Source organism: Pipistrellus kuhlii, unplaced genomic scaffold, assembly GCF_014108245.1.
Source record: "Pipistrellus kuhlii isolate mPipKuh1 unplaced genomic scaffold, mPipKuh1.p scaffold_m20_p_2, whole genome shotgun sequence".
Taxonomy (NCBI): Eukaryota; Metazoa; Chordata; class Mammalia; order Chiroptera; family Vespertilionidae; genus Pipistrellus; species Pipistrellus kuhlii.
In genome coordinates, this window is record NW_023425515.1 from 93,600,415 (window position 1) to 93,623,451 (window position 23,037).

At 40.6% G+C, this 23,037-nt stretch overlaps 1 protein-coding gene across 6 annotated transcripts in view; it reads left to right on the forward strand.

Moving 5' to 3' along the window:
* Window positions 1-20,045, forward strand: part of WWTR1 (WW domain containing transcription regulator 1) — a 155,576-nt gene extending 135,531 nt beyond the window's left edge. For 2 of the 6 annotated variants that reach the window (XM_036447929.1, XM_036447928.1), the window contains exons 5-7: window positions 10,679-10,812; window positions 12,504-12,631; window positions 17,123-20,045. In XM_036447929.1, the coding sequence (XP_036303822.1) occupies window positions 10,679-10,812; window positions 12,504-12,631; window positions 17,123-17,307 (447 nt within the window). In that variant the 3' untranslated portion in view covers window positions 17,308-20,045. Of the gene's footprint in view, window positions 1-10,678; window positions 10,813-12,503; window positions 12,649-13,183; window positions 13,294-17,122 lie in introns of those variants that run through there. The other 4 variants (XM_045584094.1, XM_036447930.1, XM_036447931.1 and 1 more) reach the window with 4 other exon arrangements.
* Window positions 20,046-23,037: the final 2,992 nt, after the last annotated feature.

The following is a 23,037-nucleotide window of genomic DNA, read 5'->3' on the forward strand; positions in this document are numbered from 1 at the left end:
CCAAGGGTGCTGGGAGGGACACGCCCGGCTGTGCGCAGCTCTGGTCTAGGGGGAAGGTTCTAAATTCTGTGTTTTGTCATGTGAATAATAGCTATTTAGAGAGGTTAAAAAAGTGTCATATCATAGCAGGTCATGAAGCATATGTGGTGGCTATTTCATAAAGTCTTTCCTTTAGAAAAAGAGCTAAAATTTAACTTTTCAAAAAACATTTTATATAATTACATTTCAGAGTTGATTGTGATTCCACCAACCTTTAAATCCCTCTAGAACAGCCTGGCTCTCTAAATTCATTCACTCATCGTTCAACATGCTCTGGACTCTGAATGCAAAGTGGTGAGCAGATAGACTTGGGTCCTTTCCTCACAGAGCTCTTCTAACTTCTGTCAAGTGTTCTGTTTGCCCACAGGTACCAGAAATACCGTATTTTTCGGACCATAAGATGCACTTTTTTCCCCCCAGAAGTGGGGGGAAAAAGTCCCTGCGTCTTATGGTCCAAATATAGCCTACACATATACTTTAAAAAAAAGGTTTTTTTACTTGCCTGGCTCTGTGTGGTCTCTGTGTGCTTGCCCGGCTCTAAAATGGTTCTAAATGCTGCTGTTTACTTTACAGGGTTGATTACATGTGTTTATGACTGTGATGTTGGGTTTTAATGCACATAAAATATTTTAGGACACTATTTGTTTCAGAATCTTTTTTTCTTCATTTCCCTTCTCTAAAAACTGGTGCGTCTTATGGTCCGGAGCGTCTTATGGTCCGAAAAATATGGTAATACATTGTCTAAAATCTTATGTCATTGAAAAATAATATCAATTCAAGTCTTATTAAAAGGACCCTTTAGGAAATGTTATAAGTTGAACACAGTTTTAAATGGAGGTTCACCAAGTTTGCACAAAGGGAAAAGCAGCCTCTGATTGCGGGTCTTAATGAGATCACCAACGTATGAAGAACTATTCCATTTCAAGGTCCATTCATCTATTTTTTAAAGTGAAGCGAGTGTCATGGAAGTTATGCTGTGATTATAATATCTAAATTATAATGTGTTCCTTAATGTGATTCTGAGAAACAACAGAGATTATAGAATATCACAACATTGTTATACTAGAGGCCCAGTGCATGAAATTCATGCATGGGAGTGGGGGTGTCCCTCACCCCAGCCTGCACCCTCTCCAATCTGGGACTCTTGGAGGGATGTCCCAGTAGAATCGGGCCTAAACGGGCAATCGACATCCCTTTCACCATCCAGGACTGCTGGCTCCCAACTGCTCACTTGCCTGCCTTCCTGATTGCCCCTAATCTCTTCTGCCTGCCAGCCTGATCACCCCAAACCACTCCCATGCCAGCTTTATTGATGTCTAACTGTTCCCCTGCCAGCCTGTTTGCCCCTGTCTGCCCTCTCCTGCAGGCCTGGTCACCCCTAACTGCCCTCCCCTGCAGGTCTGGTCCCCCTTCAACTGCTTTTCCCTGTTGGCCTAACTCCCCCCACAACTGCCCTCCCCTGCAGGCCTGGTCAACTCCAACTTTCCTCCTCTGCCAGCCTGGTCACCTTTAACTGCCCTCCCCTGCTGGCTTAATCGCCCCCAACTGCCCTCCCTTGCAGGCCTGGTCCCTTCCAACTGCCCTTCCCTGCTGGCCATCTTGTGGTGGCCGTCTTGTGTCCACATGGGGCAGGACCTTTGACCACATGGGGGCAGCCACCTTGTGAATTGGAGTGATGGTCTTTCTGCATATTACTTTTTTATTAGATAGGATAGACTCTAGAGGCCTGGTGCATGGGTGGGGCCAGCTGGTTTGCCCTGAAGGGTGTCCCAGATCAGGGTGGGAATTCCCTTGGGGTATGTGGTGACCTGGGTGTGGGGCCTGTGGTGGTTTTCAGGCCGGCCGTGCCCCCTGGTGACCCAAGTGGAGACCCTGGTATCTGGGATTTATTTATCTTCTACAATTGAAACTTTGTAGCCTAGAGCAGAGCCTAGTCTTCTACTTCCTCCATGGTGTCAGCCATTTCTGTTGGGATTTATTTATCTACTATTAGTGAAACTTTTAAAGCCTGGAGAAGAGGCCTAGGCCAGCCAGGGCTGCAGAAGCTTGGCTTCCTCCTTTACGGAGGGCAACCCTAGCCTCCTGCTCTCTCCAGCTCCATGGCTGCCACCATTTTTGTTGGGAATTATCTTCTATCATTGAAACTTTGTTGCATTGAGTGGAGGCCTAGGCTGGTAAGGGCAGGCAGAAAGCTTGGCTTCCTCCATTGCTGGGGAACCGAAGCCTCCCTCCTGCTCTTTGTGGCCACAGCCATCTTGGTTGGATTTATTTGCATATTCGCTCCTGATTGGCTGGTGGGTGTAGCGGAGGCAAGTCAATTTGCATATTACTCTTTTATTAGATAGGATATGCCCTGAATTAAAGGAGCAGCAAACAGGCCGTGGATAATAATATAGACTCTAATTGTCTTCTTGAAAGGGCTAGAGTTCCCCTTGTTCTTTCATAGCAGCAGTTCTGGCAGCTGAGTGTGTGATGAAGTGTTTCAAGAAGAGAGGCTCCCGAAAATGTGACAGTGGGTTTTTAGAACCCTTTGGCACAGGCATTTTTCTATGAAGAAGATGCATAATTCAGCATTCTGCTTCTAAAGCCTCAGCCTTTGGGCAGAGAGAGGCACTGCTCTGTACAGGAATAACTGTTTTAATGTTAAGATTTCAAAAGGTCTTTATTTTTTCATTAGTTTCTAGTCACCCCACCCTTTATAATGAAAACAATCCAAATTTTCTATTTTTCTGGAATCCCTGGAAACGCACACTTATATCAAGCAGGACACCCTTGGAAAAGGTTATTGTCATTCGTTTCTCTTGGATGTATATTCCAGGGAGGCAGGCAGGAGCCATGTGGAGGCTGCCCTCAGCCCAGGACTAGCCACAGAGGCTCTCACCTATTGTGGACTTGCTTGCTTTGCTGTTGATTTATTCCGAGGGGCGAGATGCAGGCCCTGGGGAGTTGGAGGGGAGGAGGTCAAGGGTTTGCTTCGTTCTACTGACAAATAAGTGTTTTCATACCTTTACCCTCTAGCTTTTTTATACACCACCCTCTCCCACAGGTGCTAGGAGAGGTGTTTTTTTTTTTAAAATGTATTTTTATTGATTTTAGAGAGGAAGGGAGAGAAAGAGAGACATAGAAACATCAATGATGAGAGGGAATCATCAATCAGCTGACTTCTGCACCTACTGGGGATTGAGCCTGCCACCCGGGCATGTGCCCTCATCCCAAATCGAACCCGGGACCTTTCAGTTTGAAGTCCAACGCTTTATCTACTGAACCAAATGGAGAAGGTGTTTTTAAATCTATATATCATTATTCATTTCAGGGAGCTAGATGGATGACCACAGACTCAACCAAAAACTCCGAGAGAGTCTCAAAGCCTTCACTTGGCAGCAGTCTTTCCACTCCAGCCTGGGTCTAGAGACAAAGTAAAGTTGTGGTGGAGGAAAGGAGGAGTGGATTACCAGGAGCAGCTTTCCAGATCTTTCTGAAACTGGCCTTTAAAATCTGAAAGTATAACCTTGCTTGATGTATTGTGTTTTCCTAGGACACTAGCTCCACCTATATATACATTGAAAAGGAACTTAGAACCATGCAGTTCAGTCACTTTCCCAATTCAGGACAGTTAACTGTGTTCAAGAGTAAATAGATTGTTTCATTAAACCCCCCCTCTAAACTGTTTGAGGGGTGGGGGTCAGTATTTCCATGTCAGAGCTGGGAAAACAGGCCCAGAGCAATGAAATACCCTGTTCCAGTCTCACTGCCAGTAGGTAAAAGGGCCAAAAACTTGAGGTCTGCCAACCTCAGCCCTCGGCTTTACTCTGTCTGCTACACTCTTGGTGTGGTGGCCATGAGAACAGACTCTGGAGCCAGATCTTGGGAAAGTTGCTTAATTCTCAATACCTCAGTTTCCTCATCTGCAATTTGGAGACAGTTGGATAAGCATGAGGATGAAATGAAATAGTATGTTAAAGTGCTCAGAACAGTGCTTCACATGTTGGGAGCCATTTGCAGGTATTAGCTAGTATTCCTGCCTCTAAAAACATTTACTACTATGGGTTATTCATTCTGTTGGCTGCCTTACAGTGCCAGGTTCTTTATAAATATGCTTTTAAATTTTTATAACATTCCAGAAAAATGAGTCAGATGAACAAACTATTAAGAAAGGTTAAGAATTTAGTCCCAGATGTAATAGCTGGGGAGTAGCTGGGCTGGGACTTGAACTCCAATCTTTTTTATGTAAGGACACTTTTTCCCTGTGCCAAGCTCAGGACATGTCTAATAACACAGCCTTTCACAACTGCTTGAGAATTGCAGTGGCCAGTACCCAGAGAATGGAAAACAGCTAGTTCCACCCCAGAACAGACTACTAATTATGAAGTCCTACTAATCATATTGGCCTCAACTTTGGGTAGAAGGTATCTTCCTGCTCTCCTGTAATGTTTCCTTGATAGTTTGAGAGCCAAAGCATGTTCCTCTGGTTATATAGCATCCTACTTCTTCATAGGACATTTTATCTACACCCCTCCCATCTTATTTTTCCTTTCTGGTCAGTCTTTGTAAGGACCTCAGCAAAGTGCAGAACAGAGAACTAGATATAGGCTTGATAAGGTGGGCAGGTTGAAATGCCCAGAGGAACAGTGCTGACCTGCTACTTGAGATAGAAGCGAGATTTGGACCAAGGAGATATCAGGGACATGGACTTCACCATTGTTGGCTCTTATTTCATCCCAGTGCATGAAATTTGTGCATGGGGTAGGGAGGAGGTGAAGGGTCCCTCAGTCCAGTCTGCACCCTCTCCAATCGGACATCCCTCTCATAATCTGGAACTGCTGGCTGCTAACCACTCACCTTCCTGCCTGCCTGATTGCCCCTAACTGCTTCTGCCTGTAACTACTCCCCTGCTGGCCTGATTGCCCCCAACTACCCTCCCCTGCTTTGGAGCCTGATGAGAAGTGTTTTGGGAGACATGAGGTTTCAGACCCCTGCTGGATGTGTTTGTTTAGGAGTTCAGGGCTGAGAGAAAGGGAAGGTAGCTTGCTGTGGTTAATGGTAGTCAGGGAAGGCATCCTGGAAAAGGTGGTGTAATGGAACCTCTAAGGCAGTGGTCACCAACCGGTGGTCCATGGACCACTGGTAGTCGGGGCGGTCTAAAAGGTTGGTGACTGCTGCTCTAAGGGTCGGTGAGATTTGACTAGATGAAGAGAGACCTAAAGTCCTGAGGAGACTAGGCAACTGAAGATTTGCTTGGGAGAACAGGGTGGGTGGAGTGGAGGGGATACTGGGAAGGGGTCTGTGAATAGATCTGTTGAACTAGAGTGGAAGTGGGAAATGAGAGACAGACCAGGGGGCTTGGATGTGCCTCCAGCTTAGTATTTCTTCTGCTTCAACTAGATGGAGCTGGTAACGGAGCACAGGGTTGGTTATGGCAACTGTACTGCCAGTTTTCTGACTTGGAGGCCTAAGTCATGTCCTAGACCAGCTTTGGCCAGCTGTCACCCTATTTTCACATCAATTTACATAGTCCAGTGCCCCCATCTTCTATCTTTGCTTCAGCTGTTTTAGTTCCAACAGTCTCGATTGACTGCTGCTTCTTGGTCAATGTTTGCCTCTTGGGTCTGCCTAGGCAGGGCTGTGGGTAGAAGCATATTGAATCTAGGGTTGAATTTTACACCTAAACTTAGTTGTTTTTTTTAAATCCTCTCTTGTTTGGGTGGAGATGTGTTAGTGAGGTTAGCCCTTTAATTTAAAAACTAGGATTTCGTGCTGCTTTTTTTTCTCCTTCCATTCATAGCAGAAGTAGAAAAATACTGTCATTCAAAAAAAAAAAAAAAAAAGGCAATACTTTTAGAATTCTAAATACAGAACTATTATATTATGAAATATAATTAAGTGAAATGAAAATTCTCACCATTCTCCATTTATATTAAAAACTAATTTAATGCTGGCCAGGGTGGCTCAGTTGGAGCATTGTACCATATACTGAAAAGTACTCAATAAATATTTGCTCAGTGAATAAGTGAAGAACATGTAGATGGGTTTCCAGTAGGGGCCAGCATGATCTTCAGGTTGGCTGAAGTGTGGAATAATCTTGGAGAAAGTGTTGCTCCTTATAGTAACTTTCCAACTCAGACTAGCCTAATTTATATTTCAAAGTTGTGGCCTGGACATGTAGCTTAGTTGGTAGGAGTGTCGTGCCATTCACCAAAAGGTTTCAGGTTTGCTTCCTAGTCAGGTTCAGTCAGTTGTGGGGTGTTTGGGGAGGCAATAGATCCATGTGTCTCTTTCACATTGACCTTTCTCCTGCCCCCCCTATTTCTCAAATCAATAAAAGCATATCTTCAGGTGAGGAATATAAAAATAAAGTTAGTATTCAAATGCACTTAACACCCTTTCTGTTTTCTCTCACTTGTTAATCATTTGAAGGTGGAAAATGATCCTGTGAGTTCCCTACATGCAGAACATAGCCTTGCACTTATAATGACCTGAGAGTCAAGTCTTTCAAGTAGAGAAACAGTGCTGCTGAAGAATGGAACTTTGGTTATCTTTAATTTAAAATAGAGGAAACAGATGTGAAATGGCAGAGTGAACCTTTCCCCCCATTATAGTATAGATTCTTCAGCTTTGATTATTATACACTAGAGGCCCGGTGCACAAATCATGCATGACTGGGTTCTCTATGCCTGGCTGGAGATCAGGGCCGATTGGGGATGCCTTGACCAGTCCCAATTGGAGCTGGGGAAAGGGACGAGGTGGGGTGGGGGGTGTGGAAGGTTGGCTTGTTGTGGGAGGTTGGCTGTGGGAGCACAGTGACCCCCTGGTGGTCAGTATGCATTATAGTGACTGGTCGACTGGTCATTTTGGTCACTTAGGCTTTTTGAATTTTATTTATATACTAGAGGCCCAGTGCATGAAATTTGTGTACTGGTAGGTCCCTAGTGGCTGCCTCCCTTCCCCCATGTCCTCTCTACCCCTGCCAGCCTACCCCCTGGTCGAACTTCCAGAAGAACTTAGGTTGAGGGGACAATTTGCATACTACGATTTTATTATTTAGGATTTAGCCACACGCAGGCATTAAAAAAAAAGTTCTATATTATAATTATGTGAAATATGCCAGGAGTAATTGAAATGAAGAGGAAAGCTTATACCTGGTATTTTTTTCCTCATAATGTAAACATTTTCATATTATAGCATTAGAGATGATAAATAATCCATATGCTTTATGTGTCTAATATGGATTTTTTTATTCCATGAAACTCCCAAAATGATTCTTATGTTTATATTCAGACTACCTAAAATTACAAACTCAAATAGTATTCTGAAAACATGATTGATAGACCTAGCTGGTTTGGCTCAATAGATAGAACATTGGCATGTGGACTAAAGGGTCCCTGGTTCTATTCCGATCAAGGGCATATGCCCAGATTGCGGGCTTGATCCCTAGTAGAGGGCATGCAAGAGGCAACCAATCAATGATTCTCTCTCATCATTGATGTTTCTATGTTTCTCCCCCTCTCCCTTCCTCTCTGAAATCAATAAAAATACATTAAAAATAATAAAAGGGCATCAGTTCGGGGTAAAACCCACATTTATTAGTGTATGAGTGTATGTGAGGGGTTAGTGGGTTCTAGGCTCCTCACACCAGGTTCAGTCACTGTTGGTCAACCCTGTGAAGCCTTCTGGTAAGCTTTGTTTGGGAAATAAGCTTCCAGTGCACACTGCCTGCCATGTAAGGACCAACAGACTTTTCTATATTTATCCAGAAATATTTCCAAGATTTGGATTATGGATTAAAATCAACTTTAAAAAATCTCCTTTCTTTTTGTTTGCTTGCTTTTTATGGATTAACTGAATAAAATTTGTGTTAATTAAGTATTCAGATTATTTGCAAGCTAAATTAACAAAAGAACCAGGAGCCATTCCTAGCCAGGGCATTAATTTCACTGTATGTTAGCAATGCAGTTTCTTATTAGTCAGCCTCACCATATGTGAGAAACATGTCACTGTAACTCCTAGTAACAGTGCAGTGAACTCTAGTAACCAAAAATTTTTATAGCCGATGACTTCACTAGACTTGTCTAGACAGCAGTTACTCTCTGAAATCATAGCATATTAAGACTGGAACAGACCTAACAAAGATACTGTAACTTAAATGGCCTAAATATTCTCTTTGCCATTGTAGGTGGGGGAGGAGGGGAAAGAAGGGGTTGTGGGGCAGTGAGACCAATGGCGTTATCCTGGAAAGTGGGCAACTAATAGGCATAAATATGTAAAGGGCCTAGACTTGACTTTGGATGAAGTATAAACAAGCAAAACTATTCTCTGGAATTTGAAATAAATTTGATGTCTGATTATGATTATCAAAATGGGAGACTCCCTGGTAGTTATACCTAGATAAAGTAATTTCAGTCAAATCCATAACTTTCAGGTTGGCTCCCTTGGCAAAGTAACATTAGCTTTAAAAAAATAATACTAGCATTCTGATTTTTGCTAATAAAATGCAGATGCTCTCAAAAATTCATTCAGCAGAGGGATTTGGACTAGGTCTGCATGTTTCCCTAACCTTCAGCCATTTTAGTCCTTGACAAAATAATTAGTCTAATAGAACAACTGATTGACAAACAAGTTTTTTTTTTCTTTTTTTCTTTTTTTCTTTTTTGAGTTTATTTATTTATTTATTTATTTTTTTAATATATTTTATTGATTTTTTTTTTTGCCCCCCTCCCTCCCTCCCACACATCCCCTCCCTCCCCAGAGTTTTGTGTCCATTGGTTGTACTTATATGCATGTATAAAAGTCCTTCGGTTGATCTATTATCTCCCCCAGATCTTCCTCCCCTCCCTGCTGTAATTTGACAGTCTACTTGTTGATATACTGTCTCTATATCCATCTTTTGGTTCATCAGTTTATAATGTTCTTTATCATCCACAAATGAGTGAGGTCATGTGGTGTTTTTCTTTCATTGATTGGCTTATTTCACTCAGCATGATGTTCTCCAATTCCATCCAGGTTGCTGCAAATGATGAGAATTCCTTTCTTTTTTATGGCAGCATAGTATTCCATTGTGTAAATGTACCATAGTTTTTTGATCCAATCATCTGCTGACGGGCACCTAGGCTGTTTCCAAATTCTGGCTATTGTAGATTTTGCTGCTATGAACATAGGGTGCATATATCCTTTCTGATTGGTGTTTCTAGTTTCTTGGGATATATTCCTAGAAGTGGGATTACTGGGTCAAATGGGAGTTCCATTTTCAGTTTTTTGAGGAAACTCCACACTGTTCTCCACAGTGGTTGCACCAGTCTGCATTCCCACCAGCAGTGCAAGAGGGTTCCTTTTTCTCCGCAACCTCGCCAACACTTGTTGTTTGTTGACTTGTTGATGTTGGCCATTCTGACAGGTGTGAGATGGTACCGCATTGTTGTTTTGATTTGCATCTCTCGGACAATTAGTGACTTTGAGCATGTTTTCATGTGCCTTTTGGCCTTCTTTCTGTCTTCTTTTAAAAATGTTCTATTTAGGTCCATTGCTCATTTTTTAATTGGATTATTCATCTTCCTTTTATTTAGTTGTATAAGCTGTTTGTAGATGTTGGAGATTAAACCTTTATCAGTGGTAACATTTGCAAATATGTTCTCCCACACAGTGGGCTTTCTTGTTGTTTTGTTGATGGTTTCTTTTGCTGTAAAAAAGCTTTTTATTTTGATGTAGTCCCATTTGTTTATTTTCTCTTTAGCTTCCATTGCCCTAGGGGTAGTATCAGTGAAGAAGTTCTTTTGGCATATGTCTGAGATTTTGTTGCCTGTGGATGCTTCTAGTATTTTTATGGTTTCCTGTCTGATGTTTAAGTCCTGTATCCATTTTGAGTTTATTTTTGTGAATGGTGTAAGTTGGTGATCTAGTTTCATTCTTTTGCATGTGTCTGTCCAATTTTCCCAACACCATTTATTGAAGAAACTGTCTTGACTCTATTGTATATTCGTGCCTCCTTTGTCAAATATTAATTGAGCATAGTGATTTGGGTTGATATCTGGGTTCTCGATTCAATTCCATTGATCTATATGTCTGTTCTTGTGCCAGTACCAGGCTGTTTTGAGAACAGTGGCTTTGTAATATAGGACAAACAAGTTTTTAACTGATTGTTTTGCTCTCCTGGCTACTGACCTAAAAGTGCCAGCTATGATTTAATGTAGAGTTTGAACTCAGTAATCCCACAGTTTTACTGGCCAGTGCCTGGCAAAGACCAGATGTACCTGCTAGTGCAGAGGAGTCCAATGACTTTGATTGATAGAGATTTGGTCTGAATCCCTAAGATAAAAATAGCCTTGTCTCTGAGTAAGTGCCTTGAGAGGCTTTTCTAAGATTTGGGCATTTAAACAATTGTTAAGAATGGGACATTCTACATAAGTGTCCTGATAAGAAATATTAGCTGAGCTTCTCATTAACTTTGTGAATGTGAGGAAGTGTCTTTCACCTGTAAGACTTTCTTCAGAGAAAGAACACTTAATTTCCTGATGATTTTGACTTATTAGCAATTAACGTAAAGTGCTTTGTATTTGGTGAAATGTTTTCATGTGAAGTATACTTTGCTCTGATCCTGAGACTAAGGGAATAACTCTTGTCTCTCCCTCTGACTGGCATATTTCTGCAGGAAGCTGCCCTCTGTAGACAGCTCCCCATGGAAGCCGAGACTCTGGCCACGGTTCAGGCTGCTGTTAACCCCCCCGCCATGACTCCAGACATGAGATCCATCACTAATAATAACTCAGATCCTTTCCTCAATGGGTAAGTTAATATTCAGGGAACACTTATTTTTGCTTTCTTTATTTTGTGATCTAGACTATGGTGGTGGTTGTGTGGGAAACAGTGGGGAGCTTGGAGGCTAGAGTGAGGATAGAGGCAGCAAGTAGTGGCAGAAAAAATAAAAGCAGAGGAAGTTAACTACTTTTCTTTTTTAATCTCAAATTTAAAAATTGGTGATATGACGTGGACTGAAACCCTAGTCAATAATTTAAAAATGGGAATGAACTTATTTCAGTGGGATGGTGTTGCACAGTAATTATTTGGAAAAATCTTGTGGTTTGATGTAGCTAGTAAGGGGGCGAGGGGAAGCCTGCCATGTGGCAAATGAAGAACTTAACAGTTAAGAAATTATGTTTATGGTGAAATGTGAGTAAGGTCTGTAGTTCAGTTAATAGTGTTATATGATGTCAGTTTCCTGGTTTTGATCCTTGTCCTGTGGTTACGTAAGTGTCTTTGGGGAGGCAGGGGAAGAGTGCATGAGGATCTGTTCCTTTTGCATCTCCTATGTGATTCTAAAATTACTTTACAATAAAATTAATTTTTAAAAAAAGAGATGATGTTTTAAAATAGAAAACCTAAGAGCAGATGGAAAAGATAATTTAGTCAAGAATATCTTCATGAGCAGAAGTAGTTAACCTTAGTTTCTTAAACTCAAATAAAGGTTAGGGTTTTATTTCCTGTGCCTTTTCTGTCCTTCCAGAAGATACCGGCAAACAAATATAATTATGAATGTTATAAAAAATAGAAAGAGGTGAAAACAACAGTAGCTAAAATAATGAAGGAAAGTTTTTAAAGTATTGATTTTAAAGTATTTCAAATGTTCAAAAAAATATAAAGAACAATGTCAGACTCTCCATGTACCCCAAACCCAGATTTCCCATATTTTTATATATTTAATTTTTGAGGTGCAGGCCAGGCCAAGGGATCCCACCAGTACAGGATTGGGGCCGGGAATGTACGCAGGAGGGCTCTAGGGAGTGTCCAGCCCATCTCCCTCAGTTCCAATGGACTGGACCCCAGCACCAAACTACCTATTGGTCAGAGCATCTACCCTCTGGTGGTCAGTGCACATCATAGCAACTGGTCAACCAGTTGACTGTCTGCCCCCTAGTGGTCAGTGCAGGTCATAGCGAGCAGTTGAGCAGCCTTAGCATATCATTAGCATATTATATTTTGATTGGTTGAATGGCTGACCAGACATAGCGTATTGGGCTTTTATTATATAGAATATGTAGAGTAATGCTTTTATTATATAGAATATGTAGAGTAACAGTAAAAAATTACCGTTTTAAGATGAAAAGGAAATCAATTTACTATGAACAGTCAATTTTATTTGCTTATAATTTATTAACTTCATGGATATTGGGATGTATGTTTCAAAAAAATTAAAAGGAGCTACAAATTATGCCTCTCTTCATTACTTGGAAAGTTGGACCAAATGACAGAATTACACTAGGTTAGGTTTTTATTTGCTTATAATTTATTAACTTCATGGATATTAGGATGTATGTTTCAAAAAAATTAAAAGGAGCTACAAATTATGCCTCTCTTCATTACTTGGAAAGTTGGACCAAATGACAAAATTACACTAGGTTAGGTTTTTATGACTGTACTTTAATTTGGAGATTTCTGTAGTGGGCTCACCTTGACGTTCCTCCACTTTTTCTCTCCAGAGGGCCATATCATTCGAGGGAACAGAGCACCGACAGCGGCCTGGGGCTAGGGTGCTACAGTGTCCCCACAACCCCGGAGGACTTCCTCAGCAACGTGGATGAGATGGACACAGGTAGAAGCAAAGCCTGCAAGTACCTGTATTGAGTTTGCATTTTCAAATCATCTTTATAGTCATCTCCATTCTGGAATCCAACCAGAAACACTTAATCTCAACAAAGCACTTTTAAAAAAATATTTTTAATACGTTTTTTAAATTGATATCAGAGAGAGGAAAGAAGAGGGAGAGAGGGATAGAAACATAAATGATGGAAGAGAATCATTGATCAGCTGCCTCCTGCACTCCCTTTACTGTGGATGGAGCCCGCATCCTGGAAAGGTGCCCTCACCAGAAATCAAACCATAATCTCCTGGTTCATGTGTTGATGCTCAACCACTGAGCCATGCCAGCTGGGCCCCAAGCACTATTAATAAATTCTATCCCCCACCCCAATAGTTTATACAAATATAGTTTTTTATATGGCACCAGATTTTCAATTCTTCCTCTCTCTCTCTCTCCCTCCCTCCCTCCCTCCCTCCCTCCCTCCCTCCCTCCCTCTCTCTCTCTCTCTCTCTCTCTCTCTCTCTCTCTCTCTCTCTCTCTCTCTCTCTCTCTCTCGTTTGCTGTTCTTGCTACACATAGCCCTTTCCTCACCATCATATCAGAACACCACTGTCTGCTTGTCATTCTTATCCAGTGAAATAGTGATGTGTTTGGTCCTTAGTTATAACAAATAAGCCACTTTCTCTCTTGAGAAAATACTGGCTTATAGTTATACCAGCATTGCATTTGGAGGGCAGTTGGCTGTGGGCATTTGGACAGGTAAGCAACTCAGAGGATTCTTAATTGTCAGCTCCAAATCACAATTAAAATGAAGAGTTGGGTGACTTCACCCTGATCCCCAGCCTGCAGGCCAGTCCTCTGCTGGCTTCCCAGTTACCTCTCCTTTCCTCGTCTATTCAAGGAGTAAGGCCTTCAGTTTGAAAAATTGAATTTGGACATATTAGCCAAATCTAGACTTAATTATCAAAATCCTAAACTCCAAGAGATATCTAGAATAAAAAATAAAAGATAGTAGAGGTGTCCACTATTTGGAGTTTTTAGACAGGTTTCTCCTTTATTCTGATGACTGATAGAAAAGGAATTGTTCTGTGGTGAAAATAATTGGTTTTCCCACTGCTGTTGTCCACAGTGCTGTGTTTGTCACACTCCGCTTGTTGAAGTCTGCTCTTCCTATCTGACTCTGAATTATTGGTTAGCCAAGAGACAGACTTGCCAGGAGTGTGGGCGCAGGGAGGATGCCCAGGTCTCCAGCAAGTGTCATGTGAATGTTTAGAGGGTTGTGTAGCTGTATTGTGAGAAGTCACACAGGAATAGTTTGACCTGTTTGTTTTGTTATATTTTAATTTATTACTTCAGCTTTCTCCCTGCTAGCCTATCTCTCTCTCTCTCTCTCTCTCTCTCTCTCTCTCTCTCCCCTTCCCCCTTCATCTTTCTCTCCTTTTCATTGTGAGATTTATTTGCCCTCTTTGGAGTGACTCCTTCCTATCTATAATAATAAAAGGGTAATATACTTATTAGACCAGATGTCTTCTGGGTGTCATTCTGGATGTCCTTGAAAGAGCCGGGGCTGGAGGGAAGCCAGCCTGGGTCCCAGGTGCCTGCCGCAGCACCAGGAGGCAGCCCAGGTTCCAGGTGCCTGCCAGTGGCCAGAGGAGGGAAGCCCAGGTTTCCGGTGCTGGAGGAAAGAGTGCTGGCAGCTAGGAGAGGGAAGGCCTACTCTTGCACAAATTTTCACGCATCAGGCCTCTAGTGTTTAATAATTGTTTGCTTCATCTTTTAAACACTGGGAAGCCAGTAAAGATAAAGGCAAAGTTAAATAAGAAAAGACTAAGGAGACCTAAATCTAAGCTTGACATTAAAAAAAAAAGTTGAATTCTACTCTATAGCTTTTAAAAATAGATGAAGTCTATTCTATGGCTTTTTAAAATTGAGAATGTGGAATTAAGTGGTATCCTGAAAAAAGCAGTCTTTGCAGACAGGCAACTGAAGTTGAGTTCTTGCTTCCCACTTCCTGCCAATGACTTTGGGTGAGTGCTGTCACCTCCCTGCACCTCAGATTCCTCACCTGTAAAGTGGGACCCCTGTGCTCACTTCTTAGAGCTGTAAGGAATCATGAAACCAAAGAGCTTGGCCTCCTTCTAAGAAGGCTGAGGTAAGGTTCCAAAGGAACTTGATAAATGGTAGGGCTCCAGGGTACACTGGTTAGGTGACTGTCAGCCCAGGGACTTGCGACGCACTTCTCTGAAGGCTTTATATGAAATGAGGTAAGCCCTCTCAGGGGAGGAATATAATTACCCATAACAAGATAAGGGGAGGCTGAGGGTGTGTGGAGCTCCAGTGTAGCTAGAAAGGTCAGTTAGATCCACTGACCATATGCAGAATGGGAGTGAGCCAGCCGAGTAGTCTCCTTGTGAAAGGCACACAAAACCACAGCTAAGTGTATAGAGCAAAGCCTGGGAAGTAACTTATCCTTCCAGAATATTTTGAAATAATCACACCCTTTTAAGAACTGCCTGATTTTTGTCTCTCCACTTTTTAAATGGATAAAACTGCAAAAACCAAAAAGATTATGAGATTACAAAGTTGCTCCAAAGATAAATAATTTAAAATTGTTAACCTCAACAAAGAACCTTAACTAGTTTCCTCATGCCTTTCATGTCTGAGGAGAAAGGATAAGAGGAATTATGTAAAAGAGAGCTTTTAGTTGGCTAAAACAATGTATTCTCCAGTTATTAGAAAGTATTAAAATGGGAAATCAATAGAGATAAATGATTCTAATCGGTGATGAAGAAAAAAAGGTTAGCAACTTAGATCATTCTTCAAGGCAGGTAACTTTTTTGGACCTCACTTCCAATCTGTTATATCGTAGTGGCTGAAAAATTATTTTGGATTTTCTTTTCTATTTTGATGTTTTTCAATATGTGGTTGCACTTGATTTAATTTTTCATTGTATTTTGCAATGAAAATCCTATAAAATATTGCCAAGAAGCATTGATATTTTATGAGAAAAGACATGAAGCTTTGCTATCACCCAAATAAAGTTGAATTATGTTTCCCTCATTACTAGGAAGGATATATTTTTTTCTCCCTGGAAAACATTTAATTCATATGCTTAAAATGAATTTTTTGCATTTTTAGTCAGAATAGTGAATTTCTTAGCAGTGACTACTGCACTTTATGACACAAAAGCTAATGTAATGAGTTTCGTAAAAAAGATGCTGTGGTGGGAGTGGGCCTCAGTTATCAGTGTTTCTCAATTTTGAAGTATATTATATTCCTTCAGAAAATTGTTTGGGGCTATTTACATTAACTAGTTGTTCTAATATTCTGTATTCAACGGTGATTGAATTCTAAGGTTTTTCTTTCTTTAAGCACAATTGACAAACTTTTATTGTATTTTTGTATTTATTATATTTTTGTATGTATATGAGTTTGTGTGAATAGTACCCAGAGCCATGGGTGCTTTACTCCATTTTGTGAAGATGACGCTATAATATCAACTTCATATGGGTAAACAGGGCCAGACATCTCATACATATGTATGTCTAGGGCCACACAGTTAAAAAGGTCAGTCTCTGGACACAAGGTCAGTACATTTTCTCTTACACTATTATTCATAAAGAACATGAATTCCTCATGTCAAGCCCCAGTCACTTAATTTTATTGTAGAACAGCATTTTCTCAACGTAATCTGTTTCTGTGTAGGCATAGCGCAGGTGAAGATGAGAGTCATGTCTCTGTAAACTCTAGTTCTATCAGGATATAAGTTCTGCCAAAATTGGGTTAGGCGATTACATGAGCTTAGGTAACAGTGGCTGAAACAAAATAAAGCAGACTTCTTCACAGCAAGACATCTCAGAACCTTCCTGAGCTCACAGGCATTGTGACCCTCCTGCATTGTGAGAAAGGCAGATGTTGTGGGGGGTGGAGTGGAGGGAGGGGCATAGTCTGCAGAACCCACTTTATAAAATGCTTTGACATTGATCCCTAGTGCCTTCAATGAAGACAGCCTTTTAATAACACCATTAAAAGGAACTCCTCACTATTATCTTTGAACATAAGAGGGATGATATGGGTACATATAAGCTTACAATTAAATCCTGAAATTATTGCCCTGAGATAAGGCATTTCTTACAGGCAAGGCCTCTCCACTCTTTTACAAAACAGCTCTTTATGCTACTGTCTCGGAAGAAGACACAGGTCATAGGTCAGACCCCCAGGGCCTTCATCTGTGCCTACCCTCTCCCAGGACTTGTTCCTCTGGCCCATGTCTACCCAGGACAGTTGCGGATTCCCCTGGCACTTCTGCATGTCCCAGGGACGAGCATCACCAGCTCAGAGTCAGTGTAGTAGCTGAAATTTTGCCCAGAGATGAAATATTTTATACCCATAGCAACGTAATCTGTTTCCGCGTAGGCATAGCACAGGTGAAGACAAGAGTTATGTTCACATTTGAATTGACCCTCTTTCAAGAACCTGAAAAAGGAGTGAAAATGTTTTCTTCTCATTCTGTTGCAGGGGAAAACGCAGGGCAGACACCCATGAACATCAATCCTCAGCAGACCCGTTTCCCTGATTTTCTGGACTGTCTCCCAGGAACCAATGTGGACCTCGGAACTCTGGAATCTGAAGATCTTATCCCCCTCTTCAATGATGTAGAGTCTGCTCTGAACAAAAGCGAGCCCTTTCTGACCTGGCTGTAGACAGTAGATGGTAACCTGTGTGCAGCCATGACCTGACATTTCCTGGGCCTCTTGGGAAAAGCGGTGGAGCTGAGCAAGTCTGCAGGTGAACTGCTTTCTGCCCCCATGACTCATGCTCCCTCCTTTCTATGTGGCCAGTTTAATCATTGCCTGGATTTGATTGACAGTAAACTAAGTTAAACATAAATAAATATTCTATTTTTGTTTTCTGCAAGCCTGCATTCCTGTGGTGGGTTATGCAGAATTGTGTACCTGTTTTTCTCTCTGTAGCCCCATGACTAAGCTTTATGGGTGTTGAAATTTTTCATCAATTGATTATAAACCATCAAAAGATGACACAGGCAGTGATTTCTGACAGGTGGCTCGGTCCAGGAAATGTATCCCAAATGAGACCTGATTTACTGTTTTAAAACTATTGATGACAATAGTACTAAGTCCTTTAAATATTTACCTGAACTTTAAACATCATCATATGGATAGTAAAATTTTGCTGTATGGAATGCCATGTAGTGCTGAATCCATGCTGGTTCTGATGACTCTTTTTACTCTGTATTTACAAAGGCACACATGGTGTGCCTCTTGTAGTTTATGCTCCATCATTTTGGGCATAGTATGTGCATAGCTAGTCCTTCCAGGGGAGAGCAGCAGCAGCATGCCATAGTCCCTACACTGCGGATCTTATGAATGATACCCGTTTGCTACTAATTATGACCATTTGATAAACAAAACATTTAAAATTACAAGTTATATTTTTAAAATATTGCTGCTTAGAAATTGATGTTTATTTTATGAAGCACTATATTTTGTAGCTGATGACAAAGGGCAGGCAAATATTTTTGATGAATCAGTGGCAACTGTATTTTTGTCTTTTGAAATTGTTCTGAAAACATCAGGACACATAGCTTTCAGTCCAATGGCACACACAGCAAGATATTGCTTTTTAAATTCTGAAGCCTTGTCAGTTTTGCTTTTAAGATTTCAAGTTTTAAAATAGTCTTATCTATGAAACTGTTTGAAGGATGAAGCAGATCTTTGACTGACATTTTAAAATATGCCCTCTAGATGGTGTATGGTGGAGGCATATGCTTCTAAATTCAGTAAAAGTGATTCCTAAGTATATTATCTTAATCCTTTTGCTATAATTGGTATAAAAAGGCATGAAATATGTACTCAGTACCTCTTATGTAACCAAAAAATGTTTTTTTTTATTAGCTTTTAAGGACTGAGAGAGTGCATCAGATTCACCTGGCATGCACTCTGTCTGCCAATGAAGTCCTCTGTTTAGTATTTTCAACTGACGTTATTTATAATATGTATATGAATTTAATATCTTTTTAAAAAGACAGTAATTGAGGTCTCTGGGAGGAACCTTTCAATTCCCAAGGGGACTTATTCATTTGGGATCTTAATTGAGATCCTTTCAATCTATCAGAATATAGATGGGCAGAGTACCTTTTATCTTGTTGGAGAGAAAGCACGTGAAAAGGTCAGAGATGAAGTAGTAAAGTTATGGAATGTAGTGGAAAGGATACCAATTGTGAAATGAAAAACAAACTAGAGTACCCCAAAAGCAAGACAGGCAGAAGGTATGAGCAGTGCACTCCCAAAACAAAACAACAATTTTCAACTACAGCCTTTATACCCAAAGACTGTTGTAGAAGAAAAGAAGGCTTTAGTGCACTTTAGGTGGCGGGGGAGGGGCAGGGATGGAGCCCTGACAGTGCTGATGCTGAGCAGCAGGTGGACAGGGCATGAGCCTGCTGTGCTTCCTACACAACACAGTGATTTCTTTTTCCTGAAGGACCCGTGGTTTAAGTTCCTTTTATTTCTTCTCTCTCCAAGTGCTCCAAGAGAGATGGGGGTGATGTTTATGTTGCTACTAAATTGTAGGAAGCACTATTCCTTTTTCTCTTGGGTTAGCAATAATTGCAAAAAGAGTTGTATATTCTAAGAAAAAAAAAAACAAGGGACCTAACAAAGCTGAGCAGTGTTACTGTATTTTAAAAAAATATTTTTATAGATTCATTTTCAGGTTATTAAATGTAAAAGAAACAGATACCCCTCTTTTTTCCCTAAAGTAGTTAAAATATCAATGATTTATAATATCAATTTTTAGAAATAATTTCCTAATAAGCTTGTGGCATTAGAAAACACTAGAATTTTTTAAGTGAAATTAGTTAAAACATTTGTTAATAAACATAACAAATACTTTTTCAGAATTAAATATGGACTCTGACTATGAGCTTACTAATAGATAAAGCCAGATATAATTTTTTGTGTTTGTTATTAAGGCCATAAAATATGGCCTTTGTTAAAGAACACTAAAACTAGAAATCTATGTAAGAATAGCTTTTTAAAGGCTACTTCCTATTATTGTGAGTGTTAAAAACTCTGCAGGATCATGATAAGGTGCTATTTATACTGTTTTTCTTATTAGAAAACAACCGCCAGAATATCTAGTCTTTTTAGTTCTACATCAATCAACTTCAACATTTCATTCAGTTTTGCCATAGAAAAGGCATATTAAAATTGAAATAGGAAAATAATTTCATATATCTTTCTTTTTAGATACCCCTTCCCCCGCCATTAAACACATTTTTTTGAAGTAAATACATTGTTAAAACCTATTTGCAACTCTATTCAATCTAAGTAATTCCTAGTGTTTCACCTTAGTATTTAGGAGGTGAAATTGCCATCTTTCTCTGATTACACAGTGTACCAGGAGCACGTAAAACGGGGGGGAAAAAGACAGTGTGCCAATGGGCTATTCCCAGGGTGGCAGAGAAGCTCTCAGTAGAAGAAGGTGTTCTGTGTGATAGGAGTGTTGCTAATTACGAGTTCTTGTCTCATGATATAATTAGGAAGTAACTTCTGAAAGTACAACTTCTATGAAATAAAATAAATTGTAGATTAGTTTAATTGGGAAAATGGACCATTAACAGACCATTTCCCTAACACACTACATCATTTCTGTGCTAGTACTTTAACTTTTTAAAAAATTTACTTCTACATTTTATAATGTGTTTATTTTTAATTTAGAATGCTATGTGTACAGAGAGTATGCAGCCAAACCAGGCAGATCAAACCATTTTACCTGGACTTTGGTACTGGTTTTTACTTCTCTGATTCTGTAAAAGAAAAATAAATACAGTTGAGTTTCCACATGGAGCCTTTGTCTTTTTATTATTTGTGTGTATTCCTTTTACTGAGAACTTTGGGTGGTAATGTACTAAAGAGAGGCTTATGCAACCCTCCTGGCAGAGAATGAAAGAAAGAAAATTTTGTAGGCAAATATTTTTTTTGCTCAAATGCTTGTTTTTGAATATTCTAAGTATCCTTTAGGATTTTTTTCCCCTCAGAAACCTCCCATTTGGGTGGCATTGATTTTATTTTATTTAAACATTTATTTATTTATTTATTTATTTATTTATTTAAATTTAATAAATCTTTATTGTTCATATTATTACAATTGTTCCTCTTTTCCCCCCCCCATAGCTCCCCTCCACCAGGTTCCTACCCCCCCCCTGCCCTAACCCCCCCCCCCCCCCACACACACACACACACTATCCTCATCCATGGGTGCACTCTTTTTATTCAGTCTCTTCCTGCACCCCCACTCCCCTTTTCCCCCCAGAATTGTCAGTCCACTCTCTTTTTATGCCCCTGATTCTATTATGTTCACCAATTAATACTGTTAATCAGATTTTTTATTCCCTTGGTTTTTAGATTCAGTTGTTGATAGATACAAATTTGTTGTTCATAATTTTTATCTTTATCTTTTTCTTCTTCTTCCTCTTCTTAAAAAATACTTTTCAGCATTTCGTATAATACTGGTTTGGTGGTGATGAATTCCTTTAGCTTTTCCTTGTCTGTAAAGCTCTTAATCTGACCTTCAATTCTGAATGACAGCTTTGGTGGGTAGAGTATTCTTGGTTGTAGGTTTTTGCTATTCATCACTTAAATCACACATGTCAAACACAAGGCCCGCGGGCCAAATCCGGCCCGCCAGGCCTTGCAATGTGGCCCGCACCGCGCTGTCATCACTGCACTCCGCTGTGTTCCATCACAATGACGCGCGGTGACATAGGAGGCTTGTGATCTCACCGGCCGCCTCGCCGGCCACCGTACTTGCTATCTATTACGCATGTGCATAGATAACAAGTCACACGAGATTCAGGAGGCGTGACCTATAGTCCGGCATCCGATGTGGTTGTGCGGGTGGCAGAGCAGAGGAGAGAGTGAGTGTGCGGGCATAAAAAATACACAGCAGAAGCTGCCAGTTCCTGGCATAAAGTGCAGGCATAAAAATCACAACAGAATCTGCTATCTGTACCCAGCCAGGCATTTATTGACTGACTTTTTTTTTCTCCACTCCATCTGCCAAATCAAGCTATGCCTGTGCAGTTTTCAACTTTTTCCTTCTAACGCAGATTTCCAATAAGCTACATCTTTTACTGCCAATATTGATCCCAAAATGTCCAGGAAAAGAAAAGTTGACGGTGAAGGCAGACAATTTAATGACAAATGGGAAAATGAATACATGTTTGTGCTTAGAGAGGGCAAACCAGTGTGTATATTGTGTTCTGAGACAGTGTCGGTGATGAAAGAGTACAATATATGTCGTCATTTTGACACCAAACATAATGTTAAGTATGGCAAATATACTTTGGAAGAAAAGCATAAAATTGTTAAAGAACTAAAACGCAAACTACAATCACAGCAGCAAATGTTTACAAAGGCTACAGCAAAAAATGATGCTGCAGTGAAAGCAAGCTTTATAGTGGCTGAAGAAATTGCCCGTACTTCAAGGTGTTTTTCAGAGGGTGCCTTTTTGAAGCAATGTATGCTAAAAGTGTGAGCAAGTATGCCCAGACCAGATACAGAGTTTTCAAAATGTCAGTTTGTCAAGAAACACCATTGCACATAGAGTTCAAGAACTCTCAGGAAATCTATCATCACAGCTGGCTGAACAGGCATGCAGTTATCTCGCTTTTTCACTTGCTATCGATGAAAGCACAGACAACACTGATACAGCGCAGCTGTCCATCTTTATACGTGCTACGAAGACCAACCTCTCTGTCACTGAGGAACTTTTGGATGTAGCTGCCATGCATGGGACGACGACTGGTAGAGATATATTTGAGGCTGTGGAGAAATCTATAAATAATTTTAAATTACCCTGGGAAAAGTTGGTGGGGCTAACTACCGATGGCGCACCTTCAATCTGCAGAGAAAAGAAAGGCTTGGTTGGACTAATGAAGGAAAGAATGCAAAAAAGTCACTGCCACACACTCTTGATTACTTATCATTGCATTATCCACCAAGAGGCTATGTGTGGAAAAGTTCTGGACATGAATGACATAATGACCACAGTCATTAAAACTATTAACTTTATACGGGCACGTGGCCTGAATCATCGTCAGTTTCAGCAGTTTTTACAGGAGGTGGGTGCAGAGCATGGAGACGTGCCATACCACACAGAAGTAAGATGGCTGAGCAAGAGCGCAGTCCTCAAAAGATTTTTTGAGCTCAGAGAACAAATTGCTCTTTTCATGGAAAGTAAAGGAAAGCCCTTGCCTGAACTGTCGGATCCCGCCTGGCTATGTGATTTTGCTATGATGTGTGACATATGCGAGCATCTCGCCCAACTGAATCTGAAGCTGCAGGAACGCAAACAAGTCATCACGAAGATGTCTGACATGATCACAGCATTCCAGCGTAAACTTCAAC